This window comes from Athene cunicularia (genome assembly GCF_003259725.1).
Source record: "Athene cunicularia isolate RWA chromosome 14 unlocalized genomic scaffold, athCun1 chr14_part1, whole genome shotgun sequence".
Lineage (NCBI taxonomy): Eukaryota > Metazoa > Chordata > Aves > Strigiformes > Strigidae > Athene > Athene cunicularia.
Window position 1 is genome coordinate 14,187,936 of NW_020799118.1, and position 26,341 is coordinate 14,214,276.

Genomic DNA, 26,341 nt, shown 5'->3' on the forward strand with positions numbered 1-26,341 from the left:
AGGCCCCGGGCGGTGGGATGGCCGGGCGTGTGTGGCGGGCGCTGCCTGGGGGCTTCGCGGCCGGGAGCTAGCGGGCCGCCGCAGTTTCTGTTTAACCGCCGGTCTGCGCGTTTCTCTTCCTTCCAGCTACGTTGTGTCGAGGAAAATCGAACCTTTCTACAAAGGAGGGAGAGTCCAGGTAATGTGCTGAGACAGGGAGGGGCAGGTTTGGGAATACCCCATCTCCCGGTTCCTTAACGTTCTTGGTTTCCATTCCCTTTTCTCCAGATAAACCGGGATGGCAAGTTCATGTTTTGTCCCTGTGGGACCAAGCTGAATGTCATTGATGTAGAAACAGGAGCTCTCCACAGCCTCCAGCAGGTGAGGAGATCCAGCCTCCGCCGACTGGAGAGGAGGGTTTTCCAGGGCTCCTGGGGTTCTTTACCGCTAGCTGTTGACTTAAAGCTACTAAAATGGAGAAGCGGAGGGGAAGATGAGAATGGTTCTGGGCACAGATGTTATTTGTGTTGTCCCTAAGTGCAGCTGGAAGCTGCTGGGTGCACTCAGTGTCAGCAGAAGCATGTCAAGAGGGAACTCTGAGAGCGCTCCGCAGATGGTTCAACAGTGGTGGTTTTTTTCTTTTCATTTTTATAGGATGATGAAGAGGATATCACTTCATTTGTTCTCAGCCCCGACGATGAGGTATGTGGTTGCTTTGTGGCTTTCTGTGCTGTTCTGTTAGGCCTCCTGGTAAAGCCAGCAGACACTGAAAGCCACTCCTCCTAGAAGTGCTCTGCATTTCCAGACATCTCTGCAGAGTCATCTTGGGCACTTCCATCTGTCTCCCCTTCTGGGCTCGAGTCAGACAGGAATGCTGAGAGACTGAGCTATAAGAGTGTCATAGTAACCGGCATTTCAGTGCTTTGTCTGTGGATGCTGAATCTGAAATCTAATTAGTAATCATCATGCTTTTCTTCTTGCTTTTGCATAGATCCTTGTGACAGGGAGCCGAGCCCTGTTGCTGAAGCAGTGGAACTGGCGAGAGAACAAGTGTGTTCGCACGTGGAAAGCCGTGCACATTGCGCCGGTAGCTAGCATGGCCTTCGACTCTACTTCAACGTTGTTAGCCACAGGTATGGCCCTATTTCAGTGTCACACGAGGGGAATGGTGCTGAGTGGTCCTTCTGCTTTTAAATCATTTGGCTCAGCTGGACACAGCCTGAGGTAGCAATCTCCTGAATTCAGATGTCATCAGAAGAGGTTTTACTTAAATAGAAATGGCATTTTGAGAGACAGGATCCTTTCAATGTTTTGTCTAAAATATGCATAGTAAAATGCTGATAAACATCAGGCATCTATGAGGCAGTGCCATGTAGTCATCCTGGTGTAGAACAGGGACTCTTGGAGATGGAGGAGGTCAGGCATGACCCGTAGCTTAATTGTGCTTCAGATTTGACTGTGAGCAGTTAGGTTTTGCCTAGCTCTCTGAAAGTGTAAGGTGCTCCATGGACTTTCTGTGCATGGGTGGTTGTTATTGGATTCATTTTTCTTTTTGCTGCCTTTTCAAACCATGAAATTTTACACTTGCTGATATGTTAGACCCTCCTGTGTGTCCCCTCCATAGTTCATTCTTATACACTCTTCTTTTCCCAGGTGGCTGTGACAGTACCATTAAGATTTGGGACATGATCAAACAGTACTGCACACATAACCTAAAAGGATCTTCAGGAGTTGTACAGTAAGGATGAGTCGTATTTGTCAGTTGCTGGCATTAGTGTGTTGCTTGGATGCTGGGATTGATGTGAAATGTCTTGAGTTAATGGAATATAAAGGCCCATTCTGGGCAGGTTCTGGGCTCTTTTGCTCCCTGCTTTTTGAGATGTCTAGTGAAGGAGCAGCACCATGACTGACTTTAGCCCAGAGAGGAAACAGTTTAGTCAAGAAATTTGTTGAGATCTAAATGGAATATCTGTGCTTGCTAACTCCTGTACTTCAAGAATGTGGAAAGAGTGGCAAAGAGCAGTTGTAAATTTTTCTGGTGGGTGACAGAGGAATGAAATCCTATAAAGTCCTCTTACAAATCCTGTCAATTGATCTGTCAAACTCCTTGTGTAGAAAGTGTATTTATTTAAATGTTGGGCTAATGCTAGCACGCCAGATAGTTTATTCCTGTCCTGTTCAAGTGCATCTCCTCCTGTCTAGCCTTGTTGAGTTCCACCCTGACGTCTCCCGGCTGCAACTCTTCTCCTCCTCAGTTGACTACAAAATCCGCATCTGGGACCTAAATTCCAGCAAATGTGTTGCTATGCTGGATGGCCACTTCAGCGCTGTCACCTCACTGGCGTTTGCAGATGGAAACACGCTCATTAGGTAAAACCTTGCGGAGGCTTTGCCTTTCCCCTTCACCCTGTCAGAGCCTGGGTGTTTCTGTAGGGTCTGGGAAGGTCGTGTGAGGAGAAAGGCTCCTGCAAGTGTTCAGTTTCTGCCTGACCATAGAACTGAGTAACTGAGGGTGTCAACACCCTTGTTTCTGGCAATGGCAGGCTGGTGCTTTCTTTCACATGGGCCTCTTCAGAGGGGTGTTGAACTCATGCAATTCCAAATTTGCACTCAGCTTGACTTCTCAGAGCCTGAAACTGCTCTTTTAACTTGCAGTTCTGGCCGTGATAAAATCTGCATGGTGTGGGACCTGAAAACCAAAGAAAGTAAACGAACCGTCCCTGTCTATGAGGTGAAGTTGCATTTAATTTATTTCTTTGAGATCTTTTGTAGTTTTCTAGGTCATGATCCTACAGTACTTCTCCCTCTTTAGGTTCCTGTATATTGTGAAATCAAATTTCCCTCCCTTGTGCTTTCCAGAGCTGTTTCTCTTCTTTCTCTGCTTGCCTGGTGTGGTTGTGTCAGGGCAGTTTGAGGAAATACCTGCCACTGCTGCCTCCAGTGCTGGAGGAAGAGGGAAGGGCAGTTGTGTAAAAGCTCTGTTCTCTCACTGCATCTGCCTACCTGTCCTGGGCAGCCTCACAGCCTGGGGCAGGGGAGTGTGGGGGGGTGTCTGTCGGCTCTAGCAAGCTGTTGCACAGCTCTGGTTGCTGAAATGGGACTCTGGTCCCTTGTGCTCAGCTGGTGGTTGGCCAACTCTCTTCCAGAGCGTGGAAGCTGCTGTCTTGTTACCTGAAAAAGGAGATTTCTCTCAGCTGGGTGTGAAGAAACAAGGGTTGCACTTTGTCACAGCTGGCAGCAAAGGTGAGTGTCGCTGCATTCCTGGGATGTGTGTTCTCTGTGTGGCAGAATTCTCGGGCTGAACCGAGGGCTGGAGGGCAGAGCCTTCTCTTCAGTTCCTCCTCTGACAACAGTGGGTGAGCAGGGTTGGTCAGACATGCTGTGGAGCTTTAACTCTTTATATTTTCAAACTGCAGTAAAGTTTTGATTTGGACTGAAGAAGAAAGATTTTGTGGCCCTTCGTGCCACTGTGATTGGATGTCATCGCAGTCCTGCCATAAGGCTGCGTAGCTTTTTCCAGTTGGCAAGGCCAGGGTTTGTTTTATACTCTTTGCACAACCACTATCTGAAACAGCAGTTCTGACAGATAATTTATCTGTCATTTTTGTTAGGCATCTTGAAAGTTTGGGAAGTTGCCACAGCTGCTTGTGTGTACACCCAGCCCATGCCCTTCACGCTGAAGGAGGAGGCCAGCGAGCGCAGCCTCACCCAGTGCATGCTTGTGCCTGAGAGAAACGAGATTGTCACAGTGTCCGTGGAACACAACATTGTTTTATATGACGCTCAAACTCTTCAGCTCAGGAAGCAGGTAACAACCCTCAGTCTCCCTTTTCCTCTCCCTTATGCATACTTGAGGATCAGCTCTGCTTCTGGTGAAAGTTTTGTCCAGGGTGCCCTCCCCTCCTGCCCATACTTGAATTGTTCCTTGATTGCAAGCCAGAAAGCCAATTGGCTTGTTTGGAGAAATATTGAACAGAGACAAACCTAGGAAAAAGAAAGGAGAACAGGCCTAGCCAGAAATCCCTCCCATGCTCCATCTTATGTGTAAAAAAGGTTTTTACGCACAGTATTAAATGAAAAATAACAGTCGTATAGCGTCCCTGAGCACAGACCCATTCAGTGCTTCTCTAACCAGCTAACTCGTCCCTATTAAGCTGTTTCTGTTCTGTCACCCTCAGCTTGCAGGTTACAACGATGAAGTTCTGGATGTGAAGTTCCTTGGGCCGGGTGATTCTCACATTGTTGTGGCCACCAACAGCCCTCAGCTGAAAGTGTTTGAACTGGCCACATCACACTGCCAAATCCTCTACGGCCACACAGGTGTGTGTGGTCAGCTCTGACGTGGAGGTGGGAGATCTGCAAGTATTTCTTTATGCAGCTTCTCTCATCCCTCTTATGTGGAGACTGGAGTCCTTGAGTTCTCTCTGGAACAGCATCCCAGCAGGTTTTGGAGTTGTGTGGAAAAAGGATTTATTAAGCTGTCCTGATTTTGAAAATACTAGTTTTCTTTTTCCATGTCTGCCAATTTGGTCCCTTTCACTATCAGTGAGATTGATTTAAAGTGGAGCTAAAGATGTGGGTACATGGGGGTGAGCTCTGAGTGCAGTTTTGTGGCTGCAGGTGAGACTCGCACCAAAGCCGAGCGCAGCCGGTCCCTATGTAGTGAGTGTGGATTTGTTCCGAGTGTCCCAAACCTGTCCCCCAGTCAGTTATTAATTGACATGTTTCTGTTGTCTGATTTCAGTATTTTGCATCCAGCTGTTTTTTCTTCTGTTTAGAAACAATTCTTGCTTTGGATGTCTTCAGAAAAGGCCTGATGTTCGTCAGCTGTGCTAAGGTGTGTTAATTTTCTTCCTTTAATGAAACTCTTCATTTCTAGTGATCTTTATGGGCAGAGTTGTTGTATTTCTTTTTAGTGATCCATCTTTCTGCAACATCCCCCAAATATAAGGTTCTTCCCCTATTCTTTTTTAACGTTGTCCCTGGGGAAATGGGATTTATTAGCCTGAAAGGAGATGTCTCATTCTCCAAGTGCATTATAGTTCAGAGAGGTCATTAGCATGAGACTGATGGGGAGCTGGGTGTAAAAAAAAAAAAAAAAAAAAATGTAAAATGTTGGAAAAAAGGTGCCAACTGCCCTGGTACACCCAGAAATCAACCTCCTTGGCTGCAGCACACCAGGTTTGCCTTTGTCTACCCTCACCCACTCTGATGAGTGCAGGCAAAGGTTCAAGCTTGAAAATAAACGAAGAGTCAGGCTTATGGACATGGTGAGTGCATGAGGAACTGATCACCTGTCAGCAAATCCCAGCGGTTTCTGTCCTCTCCCGTTACAGGACAAAAGCCTTCGAGTCTGGCGGATGAACAAAGATGGAAGGGTGCTCTGTGTGGCCCAGGGACTGGGTCACGCACACGGGGTAGGCGCAGTCTCTTGCTCAAGGTAATAAAAATAAGAGGAGGGTTTCCCTTTGCTAGTGTGAGTTGCGGCTGCTTTTCTGATCCTCAGGGTGAATGTTCTGGTGGGTGCCTCCCTCTGAGCCCTGTTGTTTCTCATGCTTGGTCCCAGCTCACCACAGCACTCGAGTTTGAAGGAAGGGTGACTTTTTTTTGACGCACATCTGTTTATCCATAAGTTGCAAAGTTTGCATTTCTTTGTCAGTTTAACTCCTTAAGGAGCAGCTGCTGGATAAGTTGCCAGATAAAGCTTGAGTGATGTGGAGAGGAGGGTTGGGGAGTGAAGAGAACGTGTCTGTGAAGGTGCTTGCTTGAATAGCATGTCTGTTTATCAGCTCCTCTCCTTTCTTCATGCTGCCTAACAGCCTGGAAGCTCAGCTTGCCCATTCAAGAGCTGCAGTGTACCTTTGCAAATGAAGGGAGCTAGCAATGCTCTTGCCTAGTGTCTGAAACTAGTGTTTAAACTGCAACAGGAGAGGTTCAGACTGGACATTAGGAAAAAATTTTTCACAGAAAGAGTGGTCAGAGAGTGGAATAGGCTGCCCGGGGAGGGGGCAGAGTCCCCATCCCTGGATGTGTTTAAGGATGAGCTGTTGGGGGATGTGGGGTAGGGGAGAACTTTAGCGTTGGGCTGATGGTTGGACTCAGTGATCCCAAGGGTCTTTTCCAACCTGAATGATTCTGTGATTCTGTGAATTGCTGGAGGCTATCCCAGGGACCTAAGTAAAATGAAAGACATCTTGGAAAAACATGAAAGCACTGTTTCACATCCCAGCAGATTGACTGAACGTGTGTAGATCCTGGTAGGGGAGGAAAAGGGATTTTTTCTGTGTGTGGGAAACCACCATTTTGCTTCTTTACACTTGATATTTTTATTCCTTTCAGACTGAAAGAAAGCTTCGTAGTAACCAGCAGCCAGGACTGCACTATCAAGATCTGGAATATCCCGGAATCCCTCACTTCCAAAGCAAAAGCAGCCTTGATCTCCAGCCCAGAAGCCCTTCATGCAAAAGTGACTGAGAGGGGTCATGACAAGGTAAAGCTTCATCTGACATTAAAATATGCTTTTAGTATTTAAATCTTTCTCTCCTGTGTTGTACCCTACATTTATTACCTGTCTGACAGCTAGAGCAAAGTCTGACGCTGCCTGGTGCTCTCTGTACTTGTGTGACTTCTCCAGGACATAAACAGTGTGGCAGTTTCTCCCAACGACAAGCTGATTGCCACTGGCTCACAGGACCGGCTGGCCAAGCTGTGGGCCTGTTCCGATTGCTCTTTGCTGGGTGTCTTCGCTGGCCATAAGCGTGGGATCTGGTGTGTGCAGTTCTCCCCTGTGGATCAGGTCTTGGCCACCTCTTCAGCAGATGGGACCCTGAAGCTTTGGGGTCTTCGGGACTTCAGCTGTCTGAAGGTAATGAGAACTCAGAGCACCCCTTTCTCCAGACAGCCCTTGTGCCAAAGCCCAAGGGGTTGATTAAGGCTGCTTTAGAGAAAAAAAAAAACAACAAACCTGCTAGGTAGTGTGGCTGAAACGCAGCAACGTGGCCATGATGAAGGTTGAGCTCCCCAGGTTTAGCCTTGTTCTGCAGGATCCTGGATCTGTGAGCTACACACAAAGCTGCAGGACAAGAGCATCTGCCCAACGTTCAAGTGATTTTCTTTTCTCTAAACCAGTGAGCAACATGGTTGATCATAGGGGAAAAGCACATTCGTGCTGTTGAAAGAAAGTTGGCTTTGCCTGACCCAGCTGTGCCCATCAAGTTTAAGCACACAAGTTTAAATCTCAGACTCAGTCTTGCTAGAACAGTCTTTCCAGTCCAGTGGGGTCTCGCTAAGACCACGAGAAGGCAGTTGCTGACTCTGTGCCACATTCTGCCTGGTGGTGTCACCCCCCTGAGCAGGTGCTTCATGCAGTGTCGGGGGAATCGGCCTTCTGGGGGCACAGCCAGGGCAGTTGGCCCCCCCATTCCCACCATTTGCAGTATGACCTTGGCCAACAAGGGTGGGCAAGCAGCTTGGCTGCAGAAATGGTGTGGGGACAAATCATTTCCTGCTGTTCTTTTAACCAGCTGTAATAATCCCAAGGATGAAGGCTGCTATTTGGAAATTACCTGTATGGGAGTAAATATTATCCCCTTGAAAGGCAACAATTCAAACAGGTCTGAGCTTTCTTTCTGTTTTCCAGACCTTTGAAGGTCACGATGCTTCCGTACTGAAGATCATTTTTGTAAGCCGAGGAATGCAACTGCTCAGCAGGTAAATGCCTACACCAGGAGTCTAGAGGAAGATGGCAAAACTAACAAGAAGAGAAATCTCTTAGCTGATAGCAGCAGCAAGAGGGAAGAATCTTGTGCAATGGGTTTAGTTTTGGAAAGACTGATAGGAAGAGGCCGTGTTTATGCCAGGCTTTTTGCAGGGCCTGACTTAACCTTCCTCCTCTCCTGCTACGCTGTGGATTGTCCTGAGCTGCTGTGATATTGCTAGGTTGGTGACAGACACTCTAGTTAAGCAGAGCGGAGGGTGCATCTCAGCCTAGATGTTTTTGGTTCATTCTCCTGTTTGAAAAGCATCAGAATGGGACCATTTTATCTGATACTTGCGGCAGGTTGGAGCAAGAATGGATCTAGGCAGTGATTCTTTTTGTTGTGTTTCTTTCTCTCCCAAAAGCGGCTCTGATGGTCTTGTAAAACTCTGGACGATTAAAACAAATGAATGTGTGAAAACATTAGATGGTCATGAAGACAAAATCTGGGGTCTTCACTCTAACAAGCAAGATGACATGGTTGTGACAGCATCCAGTGACTCCTGCATCTTGCTGTGGAAGGTACAGTCAGGGTCTGCCTCTGTTTCCTCAGGATGCAGGTGGAGAACTCGGGGATCCCAGCAGGTTGTTCCCCGCTATTCCAACATGACATGTGCTCTCATTTTTCTGCACTTAGAAATTGGGTCAGTAAGGCATATCTTGGGGGGGTTGGCCGTATTGTATTTCCCCAGTTGATGTCAAAGGAACAGCAGATGGCCCTTAGCAGCCTGCCTGGTGCTGGTGTTCTCAGGGTGGTTTGGAGGGAAGTTGTGAGTTGCTGGATTTATCACTTCAATTACTTGACCTACAGATCTTGCTGCAGAAACTGATCTCATCACTTGATGGCTAAATAAAAATTTATCTGTATTAAAGCAAGATTTGACAAAATTATATTCTGGGTTTTTTTATAGGATGTCACTGAAATTGAAGAGGAGGAGGCACAAGCTAAACAGGAGGAGCAGATTATGAAGTAAGTTGATCCTGTGCAGTGATGAGCTGTGTGAAAGACAAGCTGTCCAGTAGAACTGTCCACACCTAGAGCCATCCAGCTCAGTCTAATCCGAATATTAATTACATCATTTAGCTATTTAGAGGCTGTCAAGGCACAGCAGTCATTTCTCCTTTGTAGTTTATCTTTAGTTCCTGCAAAGCCTTGCTATAATACTGTCAGCTTGACAATTGATTGGTTTCACATGTAGGCACTGCCAAGATAAGCAAAGTCAAACCGCTGAAACCTACTTTCACTTTCTCCCACTTCAGCCAGCACAGAATAGTTCAGGGAGCCCTTGAACGTGCCAATGTAATTACCTGCACAATGAGGGCACTGAGGCACTCGCTGGCAAGTGGCATTAACTTCTTGGCATTAAACTAAACGTGCTGCTATTGCCAAATCTGCTACTTTCTGTATAGTGGTTTTTTCTGCCAACCATATAATTTGTCTTACTGTCTTGACCCTGACTTGTTTTCCAGAGAGCAAGAGCTTTCAAACCTGCTTCATGAGAAAAGATACCTCAAAGCTTTAGGGTTGGCAATCTCGCTGGATCGTCCACACACAGTGTTGATGGTGGTCAAAGGTGAGTCCGAGCTGTGCTCTGAAGGCATTTTTCTGCCCTTTCTGCTTTCCAGAACATCTCCAGGTAGACAAAGATAACAAAGTCTAATTGTCTGAAAGTCTTGCTTTTCCCTTTCTCTTACGGCTCCTGTTTCCCTCAGTGCAGTCACCCCTGATAGCGGATGGTCTCCCTGCTCAGCCCGCGGGTGCAGGGCTGAGCTCCCACACAGACTCTCAATTTCTTTTTCTGCAGCCATCCTCAAGGAAACCAATGGGAGAAAGCACTTGGAAGAGAACATTGCTCGGCTCCGGAAGGATCAGAAAGGTTTGTTGCAATGTCGTTTAAGTGCTAAAATGGTTCGGGTCAGGGGTTTATTTCCTCAACTGAAATGAGAGGAATGTCCCTAGCACAGCGTTTACCGCTGAGCTCCCTGGGTTTTGTCACGGTGTTACTCGTGTGCACACTAGCAGCTGCTCTGAGCTCTGTGTGGTTTGGCCTGGCCTGGCCATGCAGGAAGCAGTTCAGCACATCATTGTTCTGCCCCTCTGGGCCCCTCGGGCATAGCCGGCGGGAGCGGGTCTGCTCTGTAGGGCAGAAGAGCCATTTGCTGCCTCAGCCCGTCCCACGCCAGCAGTTCACCTCTCCTCGCCCCGTAGAGGCCGTGTTGACGTTCCTGGTGACGTGGAATACGAACACACGGAACTGCCACGAGGCCCAAGCTGTCATCGAAACCCTGCTGAAGCACGAAGCCCCAGACAGCCTCCTGCAGTACTCGGGCATTAAATCTGCAGTGGAGTCACTGCTGCCCTACACTGGTGAGTCAGGCTGCAGGGACGGGCTCCGAGCCTGAGGCCTCCTCCTGGTCCTGAGTATTCCCTGCTTGCCTTGGTCTAAAAAGAGAGCTTTTTGCGCCCTGTTCTGAGCTTTCCCTCCCGTAGTGTGAACTGTCACCTTTCTCTTCTTACAGAGCGGCATTTTCAGAGGCTGAGCCGCTTGCTCCAGGCCTCCATGTTCATTGATTTCATGTGGCAGAACATGAGGCTGGCTGATGCCTCCCAGCAGGAAGACTTGACACTGTGACCCTCCTCATGCCCATTGCTCTTTCCGGAGGGGAGAGCCTGAACTGCTTTTCTGCCAGGTATGGCAACTGGACTATTCCCCTATTTTATAATAAAATTTTAAAGTTTGACTTTCTAAAACAAGTCCAGCATTTGGTCTCCTTGGGGCTTTAATGAGAGGAAGGGTTCATTTCTTTGGCCAAGCTGTGGTTTTCCTTTATATTTTCACCCCTGGAATTTTCAGGCCTGGACACTTAAACAGCACTTAGTTTGGAGAAAAGGCAGAACCTGGGGATTTAAAGATTTTACAGGGTTTGAGAGAGACAACTGTTGATGTTGTATTGTATCCTGCAGCCCAGCCAGGCGTGATGTATCGATGCCATTGAATATTTTGTTTGGGCAAAACTCAGCCTGGGCCAAGGCAGGTATCTCCCCTGTGCCTGCCCTCAGTATTAGCACCTGGGAAGGGATATAAGCAGAGTTTTAATTCTCCAGCTAGAAAATTTTTGAATTATGAAAAACAAGCAGTCTTGTAGGTATTTATATGTATTTTATTATATAGTCAGATGTATAAAACTTAGAACAACATAAATACAAGTTGGTTAAATTACTTGTTTCAAAAAAAAAAAGAACAGATACCTGGGAGATTAACTAAAAGGCAGCAATCTATATAAGATACATCTAAGTTTTTCTATAACTATTTTTCTAACTCAATTCTAGCAAATGAGTTTAGGATGAGAATTGCTGCAAGTTTCAGTAACTATCAGACCCCCTTGAAAGGGGAATATTTTGTTCATAAAAATGGGCTCTGGCCCCCTTTCCCAGCTGGGAGGGAAGGTAGACTGCAACTGGTTTTGCTTTGTGCCTGCACAGATGTCACTGCAGGGACTGGTTAGAGATGAGGTTTCCAGCCAACAGGTTTTTTGATCAGCAGATCCAGCCAATTCCTGTATTTGAAGGCTGGTTCTCCACTACCCAATTTGATCTAACCTTTAAAAAAAATTTAAAAAACATCCCCACAGAAACAACAAAAAAAGCTCCCCAAAAAACACCAAAAATCAAAGAGGGTTTTTTTTTTAAAAAAAAATATATATATATATAAAAAAAATAGGGATGTTGGACAAATGACATCCACATGGCTGTACCGTCCCATCCCAGCAATTGTAGCTCTGGATTTCAGGGGTGACTCTCCCCTGCTCTGACCCGGTTTCTCTCCACCATGGAGAGCAGCTGCAGCCCCTCAGGAATAACGCCAAGACCGTTCACATCCTGCGCTGCAGGATAAACACCTGCCTGAGGGAGAATTAACTGAATCTGAAGTGACCTCTGACTGACCCAGGAGCTGCTATGACTCCCCTGATAAGTTAAACCCATAAATCCTCTCCCACTAACTCCACTAAAGCTCCTCCTGACTGCAAGCTGCAGCACAGGGCAGTGTTACCCACAGAAGCCACGTTTGCATGTGGGATCCATTGGGATCTAACCATGTCCTTGGAAAGCAACAGCCCCAAGCCCTTGGCTCCTTCGAGGAGGGTGTCTGGCCCGGGGCTGGGTCTGTGCCCCCACCCTGAGGGCACTAGTGTGTGCTGGGGAGAGGAAGAAGAGCCTGGAGTGCTGGCCGGGAGGAAGACTGCTGCACGGCTCGCTTCGTGATGGTGCTGCACTTCTGGAGGATCTCGTGGGCTGAGGGACGCACGGGCACCTTGGGGGCACAAGCAGCCAAGTCGGGGTCAGTGAGGGAGTAATTTAAATCAGCTGTAGATGATTCCACAAAACCAGAATCATTCCTGTCCTCATGGGTGAGGCGGGGAGACTTGTTGCTGTGCATGGCTGCCGCATGGTCCAGGGGAGAGCTCCTGGCCTGCTCAACTTCGGGCAGAGATCTTGACAAATTGGGCTTCCAGCTGAGGCGGCCATCCCGCTCACTGCTGCTCCCTGAGCTGAGGGACAAGCTGTCTGACTCCAGGTCCGGGGTGGAGCTGGCCCTGGGCAGAGACCTTGATCTGCTTCTTGAGGAGCTCAAGTCCTCCTCAGTCTGGCTGAGGGAGGAGCAAACCTGCACCCTGCAGTGTGCTGCAGCCTCAGCCTGGGGCTGGGCAACCACCAGGGAGGAGCAGAGGTTCGGGGTGGAGACGTTGAGCCCGCAGCTCATGATGGTCTGGAGCTTGTGGTGAGGGTTCTTGTAGGGCTGGAGGCACATGGAAGGCATGTAGCCGGTTCGACCGTTGTATCTGAGGGGGATGGAGGGAAAGAGGCACTGAAACGAGCCCTTCTCCCAGCTTCAGAGCGTGGGGAGGGAGCAGAGCGCCCGGGGGAAGCAGGTGGGGACTCAGCCCAGTGCACAGGACACCAGGAAGGGGAAAACCCTCCCTAGGCGAGGGCAGTCAACTTGGGGGAGCCCCTCCACGCCCTGAGCAGGCAGGATGCACCTGCAGCAGGGAACTGTCCCCCTCGGAAAAGCCGCCTCACCGGATCAGCCACCAGCCGTCATCGGATTTCCTGATCACCTCCACGACTACGCCGTTGTTCAGTGAGAGCTCATCTGCCTTCTGTGACTCGTAGGCCCGTGCCACAAAGTAAAGGCTGCCTGCAGAGAGGAGGGGGACGTCAGATTTTGCCTTAAGGATAAAATGGGACAGAGCAGCTCCGCAGCCCTGGGGACAAGATAGCTGCAGGACAAGTGTCACTGCTGTGAGTGATGGATCTGCCAGGAGACCCACAGCTGATCAGAAGTCAGAGCTCCAGGCAGGGGCTCCAAGTTGTGGTTGAAGTGGCAGGATTTTTGCAGAATTTTTTTTTTAATTTTTTCCTGAAGGGGGAACATGGTGTCCTAGGGAGCCAGAACCAGACTTACCCTCCTTGTCTGAGCTCAAGGCACTCTGGATGTCCTTGTGGACATCAATCTCTTCCAGATATGAGGCTGGGAACCAGGCTATCTGCTTGTCTGCGTTTTCCACTAGCCACCATCCTGCAGCAAACAGCCAAAAAAAGGTTTTTAACAGCCTGCAAGTAGACAGACAACCATAATCCACAAGAAACAGGAGGGACATTCTGCAGAGCCTAGCCAGTGCCATGCTGATACTTTTTTTCCTTCCTCCCGTGTCATTCCGGGTGAGCACAGCACAGGCACAAACACTCACTCGCAGCCAGGGTGCTCCTGACTTGGCATTTGCCAAGCTGTGAATTAATCTTACACCATCCCGCTCTGAAACCAAAAAATCCCTATCAAACATACCAGTCATGTCCTTGATTAACACTTCAATAATTTCCTTCTTATCCACTTTGAAAGTCTTGTTTTTTGTGTCTTTGGTTTCAAAGGTCTCGATGCACCTGTAGCTCTGGGACACCTGGGGATGTGTAATAGAGGAGAGCTTCTGCTGTGCTGGGTTTTTCTTTTCCCCTCCAATTTCTGATGGCATTATCACAACACTGAAAAGTAAAGTTTAATACTGATTTACTGAAAGCTCCCGTGGAAGGTTGAGGTTAGTATTAATTTTGGTAAAATCATCTACGCAGTAGGCTAAGAAAATCTTAGGCATCAGAAACAACATAAACATGCATTAAAGCATTCAGTAGAACTTCCCTGCTCTGCCACCCCAGTATTTAACTTTTGTTTCTCTTCTACCCATATTCTGTCACATTTCTGTTTCATGAAGATGCATACAAACAGAAAATACAAATGTGATTTCATACCTGTTTTCAGGAAAGGAGGGATCCAGGTCTTGGGTCTGTGCCTTGAAAAACTGAATCACATCTTCACCCTGGGATATTTTAGCATCCATTTTCAGCAGCTCCTGGGAGTAAGTTTCCAGCAGTTTCAGTATCTCCAGGCACCTGTTCAGCTTCCCCCTCTTCCTCTGCTTCACATTTGCATCTTTAAAATAACATGAGCAAAGTTGGTGTAAAACAACAGGTCTGAATGCCCTGAGAGCAGCATCTTTTTCCTGAAGAGGAGGGTGCCCTCACCTGCCACCCTTTCCCCACACAAGCCCAAACTGTCAGAAGAGGAAACAGCAGCTGCTTCTGCTTCCTTATCTTTAATAGCACCTGATACAAGCTTTCAATACCTAAAATTTATCTTTGTTCACATTAAAATGTTGCAAGGAACTCTGGGCCAGTATTTAAAGTGTAATATAAATTTACCAAGTACAATTCTCTGTTTAAGTCATTCTGGGTTATTTAAAGTCAGTAATAGACCCAAGTGCATTAATAAACCCAGCAGTACTGGGCCATGAGCAGCAGCAAGCTGTTAATCTGTTCCAGAGGAAGGACTGAAGTCTGTCATTAGTTATGAATGTCCCTGATAGCGCTGTCGTGTTTGTTGGGCTGTTAGGTATTTGTTCTCTTTACCTCTAAACCTGGGTATTGTCCGGTCAGATCTCCTGAGTGACCCACCCTCGATGGGGAATTTTCTCTTCAGCTCTTTCTAAAAGCAAGGAAGAGGAGAGAACAGTGGTGCTTTGCAGCCCCGGCACGCAGCTGGGCTCCTTCCCCCTCCCCAGGACAGGAATCCTGTTTTCTGGGGGATACTTACATGGAATCTCTTAAAGTCTTCAAACGTCCGGTAGATGAGAATGTTGTTCTGATCTGACCAAGACACAAATATCATGTAGTTCTGGAAAAATAAAAGTGAAAAGAAGTGCCTTTTTTTAAAATTACAATGTTCAGTATTGGATGCTTTCAACAATCGGCATTTTCTAGGACCTGTGGTTTAATTCTGGCTTCAGGCTGCAAAACTGTCATATCAAAAAATGAAATTAAATATTAGACCTATAAAAATATTTCCTTAATTTTAGGGCCCCAAATGGGTAATCATTAAAACCAGAAGATTTTTATGACACTGTGAACAGAAAGACAGCAGAATCCAAGATAACCATTGTCTTATGATATTAAGCCCATCAAAAAAACAAGTCTAAGACCCCCCCCTCCTAGATCACAAGTCTCTAATCCCAATACTGCAGAGAAATGAGTAAACATACCCCTGTAAGAACAACTCAAAAAAGCCCTCTAGTTTCCCGATTTGTAAATATTTAAAGAGAAAAAAAAATCCAACAAAAAGCCCATTTAAGTACCTTCTGCTTTCTGCATTGCATCAAGCCAACAGCCTTCACATTCACTGGGTACCTGCTGCAGCTCATCTTCCCCCAGCCTGCTCCTCTCTCCCCCGTGCAGAGGTGCAGCTCCAGGCTCGACTTCCCGGTTAAATACGCTGCCACGGGAGGCAGGGCGCAGGAGTTCCCGCTCTTCCTCCTCCGCCCAAGGACGCTGGCAGAAATTCCGTAATTTTGCAAACTACCTCTTGCCTTTTACCTGCCCCCCTGCTTTTAGCATGCACGTACACCCAGGGGCAGATGGCAGGGGTGTAGTTTGGAGAGCTGGGGAGGAGAAGCAGCTTATCACATCCTTCCTAGAATAACACAGCAGGTGAGACTGGGTCCGTTTATCAGCCCTGGGTGTCGGGGAGGCCACCAGGGCAGCAACACCTCCTGTGATCTGAAGTGCATTCCCAGGGACAGACGTGTTGTGGTTATGGCTTTAGGACATGTTCCTGCTTGTCAGAGCTGCTTGAGCTCGGGCTGCGCTCACACTAGGCCCAAAACCTGATTAACATGGCTCGGTGTAAAGCACACATCAGGCACCACTTGGTGTGTGTGCTAGCTGGTACAAATCTTCTCTTTACTGCTTTTTCCCACCTGCTAAGATGCTTCACTTTATATGTGTTTCTGGTAGCTCTATCAATATTTGCACGCTCTCAGAAATTAGTGGAAGATGCTGATGCTAATGTTGTTGGAACAAAGGATTAACCCATCTCGCAGGGTGTAACTGAAAAAGTCCCAAAGCTGCTCAAGTGTGAATACATGATGGAGACTCAGCTGCAAGTGCTGGGTGCTCTGTCCTGCACCAAGCCAGGTGTCCACACCCCACCAGGGCGACCAGCAGCTCTTCCCATGGCCCAGCTCCCCCTGCCCAGAGGCACTGCAGGACCTGTAATTCCAGCCTGTCCTTTCACTGAGCCACTGTCTTCATCGTGCCTCAGGGTATGATTTGGCTGAAGGGCATCCCTGTGATCAAACCGCCTCCTCCAGCCCCCCTCCCCCTCTTCTTTGATGAAGTCTAAATTGAATCATTATCGTTATTGGAGCCCAAATTGAGGGGCTCAGTGCTGCCTTCCCTTTCATTTTCCAGTCACACCTGGTGTATCAAACCTTCAGCAGCAGCTGTGGATGACTTTTCATCTCCCAAAAATCCCCCCAAAATCTGAATAGGAGGCTGAACAAGATTCCTTCTGGATGGCCAGAAAATACAGTGAGCAGGGCCTTGGTTTGAGTTTCATGAGCATGTGAGGCTGCTCCTGCGCAGCAGGACAGCAGTTTCTGGGGGAGGTGTTTTTGTTGCAGTTCAATCTTTTGCCGCTGGATATCTGTCCTCTATAGGGAAAGGAAAGTTATACAGACAGCACTTCGGTCCTGGTGGGAAAACCCCTTTAACGGCATCTCCTGGGCATTTCCTGGCTCGTGAAGCCAGACAGGAGTTGCCCTGAGGAGAGGTGATGCAATGCAGCTCACTGCCCTCAACAGCCCTGGAATCAGACCCTCCATCCCCGAGGGATCACAAAGGGTCCAGCAAAAGCACGTGCTGTTAAATCTACCTGGCTCAAAAAGTAAGGTTTTTACAGAGAGAGAAAAAATCAATCCAGTGAGTTTATTCTGTTTATGACCGTGCTTATCTAGAAGCTGCCACTCTCCAAGGTGGCAAAACCCTTCACTGAGTCCCTGTCATCATACCCACGCTCCCAGGCTTCTCCTCGGCTGCCCAGCCGGGCCCGAGCTCGCTGTTACACGGCTCTTATGCGGTTCTCAGAAACAGCTGGAACCAAGACTCTTGATCAAGCACATTTGATTGGTTTCCTGTCTCAGGCAAACTTGAGAGTGTAAAATGTAAACATGAATGGGAGAAGCCAAAGACAATTAAGATCTTTGAGAAGCTGCAATGTCTGTACACACAGGAGGCAGCCAGGGGAGGTTCAGACAGCACGTCGCTCATCAGGTGTCAGTGAAAACAAGGAGAGTAGGAAACAGCCTTAGTTTTGGCAATTGCTAGTTCCAAAAACTTTGCCAGATTTCAACATTTTCAGGAAATTCAGGCAGAAGGGGGACATGGAAAACATATGACCAGATGTCACAACAGGAAGGTGAAATGACGGAGGTTTGGAAGTCACCTGAGGGTGAAGGGCCAGTTGTGTGGTTTGGAGAGTCCATTTTCTGGGGAAGATTGGCTGGGGACAGGGATCTCAGATAAAGTGAAGTATGAGCAAAACTACTCAAACCTCAATAATTAGTTACTGAGAAAGCGTATTGCAGAAGCAAAGGTCACTGCGATGCAGAGCAGAGGTGGGAAGAATGGCCAGGCACTACTCAGAGATAACAAGGTTTCTGGTGTCATCCCAGAGAGCTCAGTTCAGGGCTCTGCAGTATCGTTGCTGTGTTGTTGACAAGTTTGATGTCAAGAAACTGTCTGTTCAAGACATTGAGTTAATGAGTCACGTCATATTAGTATGAAGTGACGTTACTTGTGAAAACAGAGGAAGGGCCGTGCCAGATGGCCTCTGGGTCAGCACAAGTGCTCCTCAGCAGCATTACTGCATCACCTTCACAAAAAAAACAAACCAAAACACCCTCTTCCCGACATTGTCAAGTTTACTTTGCGTTTTCTACTACTTCCATGTTGTCCTGCCATAAATTGGTACCTCCTTATGTGTAATTATTAACTGAAGGGTAGGAGTAGTCTGCCCGAACAAAGTAAAACTGGGGGAAGTATTGCTGGGTGCTGTTACTTCATCATCAGTATTTACATAGTTTTTAAGGACAGCAGTTACTTTTTTCTTTGGTTGTTTTAGAAGGTACAAAAGATCATAAATTAGCAAATAATATATAGGAGCGGACTTTCCAGCTTTGACAAGACTGAAGAAACACAAGTAATAACTGCAGTTGTTTTGCAGCCTGCTCCAAGCACGCCTGGCAAAGGTGAAGCTCTGCCTCCCGCCACTTGAGGAACATCAGTGCCGCCCCGAAGCAGCTGCTCTGGGTACATGAAATACTGTTTGTGTCACAGACAGTGACTGAGGTATAGTCATGGGGAGTCACAACAGAGATCCACCCCGAAGAGCCCAGAGTCTGAGGGACGGGGTAAGTCATCCAGTGGCTTCAGGGAGTCCCCCTGGCCACCCGGGCTGTCCCTGCCACTATTGCCATTACAAGACCAGCTTCCCCCCACTGAGTGCAAAATATTTGTGACAAATAAACACTAAGGGTCTGGTTTTCTTTTCATTTCAGTACAGATGAGGAATAACTTAACCTGGTGTGTTTAACCAGAGTAGAGCAAGCGGGAAAAGTGCCTGGACCAGTCTTTCACTGCATCCAACAAAAGCCAGAAGCAGAGCTTGAGTGCGTGGGTGCTTGGGGGCAGCCAAGGGCAGTGCTTCACCAGCTCCACCACAGCCATTTGACAAGTCTAACAAGCAATGGCCTTGTCACAAACACACACATATGAAAAAGAGAAGGAACCATGCTATGAACATTCTTTACCACGTACAGAAGTCAGGTCTGGGCCAGTTAGTGACCTGTACATTTCACAGCTGCAGATGTGTGGGACTCTAAATCAGGCACTTCTATGCCCAAAACAGGAGGAATTACTAGAGGCCAGACTCACTGACCTCTTGCAAACTCACCAGGGAAAGGCAAAGTGAGAAAAAGTCCTCAAACCAACCTTGAGATACTATGGCTGCAAGAAAGAGATATGGAAAGGAGCCGTGGGCACAGCCAAGGGGGGGCCTCGCCTGGAACAACGCCAGTAGAACTTCATCTTTTCCCACCATCACCTCAGGATCAAAACCTGCCCTTTACTGTTCTTGAAGGTCACCTGTGATAACACATGACCTATCAGCACCTTTAATGAAAAGCTCAGCTGCTAAAAGCTGATTTTAAAAGTTCAAAGAGGTTTTAGACTTCCAATAAATAAACAGATTCTTATTTAAAAAAAAAAAAAAAAAAGAATCAGACACTGCAGTTGACAAAAATATCCTTCACCTCATAAACAAAGGAAGCAGTTGAACTTTCACACAGGCTGGGATGAGAGATTTTGCAATATCTAATCCAGAAGAAGGTATTTCATTTCCTCCTAATTTCAGCAGCTGCTGCAGGCACTAATGCATTTTTCGGTGGCCAGTGGAATCTGAATCAGAAATCCTTTGAGCACACGCAGAAGCGTGGCACGTCTCCACGCCCCGAAGCGGCTGCGTTGCAGGAGCTTTGGAAGATGCACGTCCATCTTCAGTGTAGGGGGCTCACTGACTCCTCAAGGGCAGAATGAAAAAATTCTAAAGAGTTAGGGCTCAAGCATGGACAGCTGTGGTAACGGGCACTGTGGGGACAGTAACAGGAGCTGGGCGGTTGGTATCTGCACCAGGGCTGCATGCAGGACCTTGCTTTCCCAGTGATGAACTTGCAGTGTCTGCACAGCACCAAGAATTAATTTTGCAAGCCCAGTTTTCATTTGGATCACAGTGAACTGCTGCAGCTTGTAACACTTTTCTCCTGCTAGAGACTGAAGAGCCATTAAGGCTGAGTCTGTTGCTCTGTTCTCCACCAGCTCAGACTGGTAAGGCAGCATTTGCTGGAAGGAAGAAAAAGTAATTTTGAAGTGCTGCTACCTGAGCTGTCTTAGAAACAGTCCAGTCAGCAAAGCCTCCTACAGCAGTGCTGGGAAAAGACAGTGCTTGTTTTCTGTAAGGCAATGATCTGCCTTTCACATAAGGAAACTGCACATGATCGCCATGGCTTGTGAGCCAGCACACTGAGAAGGGCTGGCTTCCGCAGGCATTTTTGTTCCCCTCTGTGCTCCATGCCTGCCTGCTTTCCTCTGCCACCTTTCCACCTCAGCGTGAGTCCCACACCTTTTAATCCACAGTCTCCTGCAATGGACTTGTCCCTGGTTATTGCTCACATGGAGATCAGAGCTGAGCACAGGGGGGACCTGTCCCTCCCCAGGTCACTGCAGCGTGGCCTCAGCCTTACAGCTGGTATAAAATCACAGCATTGCATCAAACTCCCTCAAACCAAGCACTAGCTGGCTGAGAGGAGTGAAAGCAACGGAGCAAATTCTCCTTGAAATGCCCTTGGATTCCAGCTGCTCAGCGCAGGGAGAAAGCTGCCTGGCGCAGGTTTGCTTGCTGCCTGGGGCACGCTGGACAGGCCCCTGTTTACCAAGCACTTGTGGCAATAGTTTCATAGCTCCTTTGTAAAAGTAGCATGTTTTCCTAAGGTTGTGCAAAGGAAAAAAGCATGATTCAGGAAGAAAATTTACAGGAAGGATGAGAATATAACTTAAGCCACTGCAAGAGAAAGTTTCCTGCATCATTTCCTATAGAAAAAAAGAAAAAAAGGTGTTTGAAGAGTGCAGGGTGTGGTGCAAGGCCAATGCAGTTTATGTATATGTTGGGACACGGCTATGGGGCCTGAAGGGAGGCGGAAGGCAGGGTTGAGTTTCCAAGTGCACAGCCTGCCCCGCACGAAATCTGTCAGGGGAAAATCACAGCAACACAATCTGTGTGGAAACAAGCACCACTGGACAGGTAGAAATACTCTCTTCACTTGGGCAAAATCTATTCTTACTTCATGGTAAATATGGTAAGGTCTGATCAGAGGCAAGACCACTGCATTCCTCCCAGATTAGTCTGAGATCTGATCATCCTTTTCTTACCCTTTCCTCATTCCCCACTGCCACCGATAAGCAGAATATGCAAAGTGCTTTATCTGTCCTGGGGTTTCCACCGGCACTGGTAGCCCAAGTTAAAAGTTCACCTTTATTTCAGAGTGAAGACAAGACCATTGTGTTCCTTACCCCCTTCAGAAAACGGGGAAAACAATATTTAATCTTCAATCAAAAGTCTGGTGAGGAGAAGAGTAACATGGAAGGAGAAACGTTTTTTCATTAATGTTTAATTCTTAATGATTCAACACATTCTCTAGCAATTGTTAGTTGAGAAAAATCTCTTCCTCTACCACTGATTGGACTTACTACTATCTACTTGCTTTGACCTACTTCTAGAAAAAGCAATTACCCCAAAATCGGGGAGAGCTGCATAAGGATGAGGAAAAAGACAGGAATCACCAGATGAACCTGTCCTGTACGGGACAAGTGATTTAAAAAGCACAGATCTCGTAACAACAGGGTCATTAATTTTTAGGAGACAAAAATGGGAGTATCTAGTAAGGACAGAGCCTCAAAATCCACATGTGAAACAGCATGCTACATTTTAAAATGAACTTCAAATAGCATCTTCTTACTAAATCAAGGGCTGCCTCTGAAGCCTACTCTGAACTCAGCTGGCGTTTGCAGAGGGCAGTCGGGCCAGTCTCCTTTTGCAAAGCCAAGAGGAACGGGAGCTGCTTGCTGAAGATTTTGTGTTTTATTCTTCAAGAGCACAGAAGGAAAACCCTAATTTTGCTGTGTTTGTGCTCAGATTAACAGGTTCCATGGATGCTCAGAGAGAGTCTGGTATGTAGGAAACAGACTGGAGCACGACACCAGCATTAGAGGACTGCCTGTACCAACTTGCAGAAAACAATTTGGTTTTCCCCCTATCCCTGCCATTGCAAATATATACACCACTACTGCTGAATTCTCAGTTTAATCAGCAAAAGGATCCACACATAAAAACAGCACAAGTTTTAAAATAACATACTGCACTCACTGGGTGTAGACCCCCAGATTTGAGCAAGACAGAGGCTTGGTATACTGTGTGCGAAGCCTTGCACCTCTGACTGAACAGATTTTAATAGTTCTGGATGGATCTGAACTGAGATTGGTGTCTCACCCATTTAGTGGAGTGAAGTGTGTCTGTACAGCAGCAGGCTCCATCCTAGTAATTGGGTGATAAATTCATGCCATGGGAAATTTTGCAGTGATGCTTGTAGACAAGCAAAACTGTTCAATATGATTCACTTACCTGGAAATAAACATTATTTTTTTTTCTGCTGCTATTTCCTAGTTGACTGTAATTTCACAAACAACTGCATGACTAATTTCTGATGCTCACTTTGTAACTGGTTGGACTTTAGGCTCCCATCCTTGCATGTAAATACATGTCAGCTTCCTGCAGGTGTATTCCCCTGGACAAGACAACAGTTATATTCAACTGAACTACCTACAAAACCATCACAAAAAACATGGTAAGAATCCTGAGAGGTATAGGGTAAAATTTTCCAAGAACTTTAAATAAATTAATAAGTCAGTGGGTTTTAGGTTCCCAAATAAAGCACAAGGCTTTGAGAATATTATTGCTTGTTCTCTGGTCAAAATCTAACTTTTTATTGCAGTAACAGAAATACACACCAGCAGGCAGTCCAGGCTCTCTGGCCCTGCAGGCTATTACATTCCCATACAATCCTGCTGCCCCCCAGAAAGTGGGCTGTGCAGAAAGCAGCAAGACTTTTGGCCTATCTAAGCCAGTTAGCTCTGAAAATTAGCAGCCTTTCTGTAGAGGTAATTATATCTGTACATAAACATGCATCCTGCTGTAGCCTGGGGTCAGGCTGCAGGGAAAAGAGCTGTGTGAAGCCTCCTTGGGGTTCCTCCTCCTTGGGATCACTCCTCCTTGGGGTTCCCCTCCTTTGCTCAGGACCTGTATTTAAGCTCAGGCCTTTGTCCTCACCCAAAGTCCACTGGGGGGGGATGCCTGTGCCACATATTTTGCCCATCCTGACTCGCCTTTCTGGCTGCGATGTAGCAGGTCTCCGGGGGGTGTCCAACCCCAGGGGGGTGTTCAGCCCCAGGGGGGGTCCAGCCCCAGCTGCTGCCCTCACGCCAGAGAGCGAGCAGAGGAATACCTCTTGATCTGGCTTCAAATAACAGGTCATCTCCCGTTGCCAGCCCATTTCTTCTTCCTTCCCCGCACACCTGCCTTCAGCTGCCAGTTCCCAAGCTCTTGTTTAGCAAGTGCCAAAGATAAGAGCAGAACATCAAACAGCAGTCTTCCTCTGAGAAAGGCAAACACACCCTTTTCATTTTCTCAAGTGCAGGTTCTACTAACGCTTCCTGGTAATGACTGTCCTTCACATTACCCTATTCTAGACACGGATTAAGCGGCTGTTGGGGCTCACCGCGGCCTCCTTCAGCCCCAGAGCACCGTCCCCTCTGAGCTCACATGTTGCCCACACGTGCTGAAGCTTCTCTGCCCAGTCTGAGCACCTCAGGCAGGCTTGGAGCCGAGGGGGCAGCGGTGGTGCAAGGACACAGCAGGGATGCTCCAGTGTGGCACAATCCTGGTGAGGGACGCGTGGCTGAACACCGGCACCCATGGGGACCCTCCACGGGGCACCCAGCAGGCTCCTGCTGGGCTAGAACAGCAGGGAGAGCAGGAGGCTGCTGCATCCTTCCTCTGTTCTGCGCCATGTTCCTTCCTTCGGATGGAATTAATTAAGTTCTGCACTTGGATTCAATTAAGAGACAGTAAAGTGGATTTCCTTGCTCTGGTTTGAATCTGAGCATCTCTCTGTTTTTTAACTTGACTGCTTTGAAACAAGATGATGCTGGCTATGAGGGCAAATAAAGAAAATTGGGAACACCTTTTCCTAAAGAGCCAGCTCTGCTCTTAGAGCCAACCAGGAAAGGGGCAGGGGGACCAACACTGATCACAAATCCCTCTGTAAGCAACAGCTTCTTTCCGGGTTATGAACTTTTTCCTTTTAAATAAAAATAAAAAATGCTTATATTTTAACTAACTCAATAAATGAAATCACTCACAAGGAAGCAAACAGACTGTTAACAGCCAAATAAGGAGACTGCTTTGACTTAGAAACATCCCTGAACATATTTAATTTCTTGAAGGCTAAGCAATAAAGCACTGTAGGAAATTCCCCAGGTCTCTCTTCCAGATACCAGCATGTCTTTTTTCCTGAATAAAAAAAAAAAAAAAAGAATGAGGTCATCAACATAATTTAAACATTTATTGGTGGGTAAGGAAAACAAACATAGAGAATGTCCTTTCCCCTAGTTGATATTTCCTTTGTGTGTGAAATTGAGATATATAGTTGTCTATAACTTTAGACAAACCCATTTCACTAGTTCCTATCTGTTACTCATGTCTCTCTTCCCTCCCTCACAAATATCAGCAAAGAAATGTTCTCATTAAATTGCAAATTTTTTTTTTTTTTTTTAAAAAAAGAGCACTTGTAAATAGGAGGTCCAAAGATGGAGATCCAGATTGTCAACTTAGTGCTACACAGACTGAGAAACAGATCAGCCATTTCCACAGAAAGTACACTAAGTTTTGAAATCTTTTCAAAGGCGAGTCTTTGAAGCATTTCTCTGAAGTGATGCATTACCTACTAAACATTTTACACCATGCTGTGTTAAATATATTGGAGGATAACAGCTGAAAATGAGCAGTATTTTTCCAGCAACTTTCATACAAATTGTGTCTTTGCAGAATTGGTGGCACAGCAGCACAACATCAGGCAAAAGACTCAAGATGTATTTCAAACAGGCTACGAAGCAGTTGGAAGAAACAGGATGTGGAGAAGTGTAGCTGTTTGTAGGGGCAGAAGCTCCTACGGAGAAATGTCCCAGGTCACAACTGCCTGAAGGGCCATGAAAAGGGCTGATGCTGCCTGAAGGGGAAGGAGGAGGGAAGGGAAGGGAGGGAGGCAAAAACCTATCCCAGCCAGCTGATACATTTCTTAAGATGGTATTTTGGTCCATCTCCATCCCAGCCATACCTTTGTTTGCATTAAACAAAATAATCATATTTTTCACTTGACCTGCAGTATAGGAAGAAGAAAAAAGTGGAAGTGGGTACAAAATATGCATTCTAGAGTGCATTGACCACACAGTGAGAGATTCATTCTGTGTCCTCAAAACCTCTAATGGCACCACAGTGTCAAGCCAAAAAGAAGGAAAAGAGCAAGTCTGTGCTGCACTCCAGCTTTTTGTCCTCTGACCCCCAAGACCTTGCCGAGGTGGCTGTCTTGGAGGCTGGCTGCAGGGTGCACTTCAGGCAGTCACACCCCACGGACTACAGGATGAAACGGCCAAAAGCTTTATCTCTGCTTTTATCACAGTGCCAAGCCCCAGATAATGAACCTTTCCAAGCGGTGAGAGACCCAGCTCTGAAGCTGGTGCTGTGCTGGACCATCACCCAGGAGCTGGGGCACCGTCCTCATGTGCTTGCAAGCCTGTGGCTCCCCAGGAGGAAAAAGAAAGCTGCTGAATGTCCACTCGAGACCTGGGGCAAGGCCTGGGCTCTCCTTCACCCCTGAGCTGCTTAGCTGCAGGTGAGGGCTCATTTCTTTGACATACCTGTCCTTGTGTGACACATGCAAACGCTCTTGGAAAGAGATAAGTAAATCCTTCAATATAGTTTTACAAGCACATGACAGGTGTTAAAACACGTAAAATTTGATAGGAGTGTGTTCTGCCACAGGTGCGTGAGTTGGAATTGAGTTATCCATTTGTTTGTTTTATAAATCACACTCTATTCTTACCACTGACACTGCTGAGGTGCCCTTCGCTATGCAGGAGAGCTGCTCCGGCCCACGAGCTCTGCCACACATTATATAGATACATGTATATATATCTATATCTCTCTCTCTATATATATATATATATACAGAGATGTGAGGCGAACAAGCACTAGCAGGAGGCTCATGTCACTGTGCTGTGGGAGGAATGCCCTCTCTTTTCTCCTCAAACACAAGATTTAAAGCCAGAGGCTACTGCCGTATTGGCAAAACCCATCAGAAACGCGTACTTCTATGCGTGGTGTTTAACGGCCAACGCCTGGGCCGAGGAAAAGCCCCGTCCCTCAAGCCAGCACCCAGCCGGGGGTACAGCGAGGCCGTCCCGCACCTCCCGGGACCGGGACCGGGACCGAGACCGAGACCGAGACCGAGACCGAGACCGAGACCGAGACCGAGACCGAGACCCCGGTCCCGAGG

The 26,341-nt window shown here is 47.2% G+C and overlaps 3 protein-coding genes across 3 annotated transcripts in view; 2 read left to right on the forward strand and 1 right to left on the reverse strand.

The window, feature by feature from the left end:
• Nucleotide 1: 1 nt before the first annotated feature.
• On the forward strand, nt 2-10,487 carry TBL3 (transducin beta like 3; the record flags this gene model as incomplete). Its single annotated transcript, XM_026859197.1, has 21 exons — nt 2-178; nt 268-360; nt 634-681; nt 971-1,112; nt 1,633-1,717; nt 2,182-2,349; nt 2,635-2,710; nt 3,126-3,222; nt 3,591-3,787; nt 4,158-4,299; nt 4,758-4,816; nt 5,316-5,419; nt 6,319-6,469; nt 6,614-6,844; nt 7,619-7,689; nt 8,101-8,257; nt 8,647-8,705; nt 9,206-9,309; nt 9,541-9,612; nt 9,945-10,103; nt 10,256-10,487. Coding segments are annotated over 21 exons (2,505 nt in total), but the record flags the coding sequence as incomplete, so codon positions are not given.
• Nucleotides 10,488-11,793: 1,306 nt separating this feature from the next.
• On the reverse strand, nt 11,794-16,522 carry NOXO1 (NADPH oxidase organizer 1). Its single transcript, XM_026859199.1, has 8 exons — nt 15,419-16,522; nt 14,881-14,961; nt 14,644-14,772; nt 14,040-14,290; nt 13,582-13,775; nt 13,201-13,314; nt 12,816-12,933; nt 11,794-12,577 (listed from the first exon to the last, which is right to left on the reverse strand). Exons 1-8 carry the CDS (start codon nt 15,482-15,484, stop codon nt 11,923-11,925), a joined length of 1,608 nt encoding a protein of 535 aa, XP_026715000.1. The 5' UTR covers nt 15,485-16,522; the 3' UTR covers nt 11,794-11,922.
• Nucleotides 16,523-25,565: 9,043 nt separating this feature from the next.
• Nucleotides 25,566-26,341, forward strand: part of GFER (growth factor, augmenter of liver regeneration) — a 4,205-nt gene continuing 3,429 nt past the window's right edge. Inside the window, exon 1 of the mRNA XM_026859200.1 lies at nt 25,566-25,678. Coding sequence (XP_026715001.1) covers nt 25,566-25,678 — 113 coding nt within the window. The remainder of the gene's footprint in view (nt 25,679-26,341) is intronic.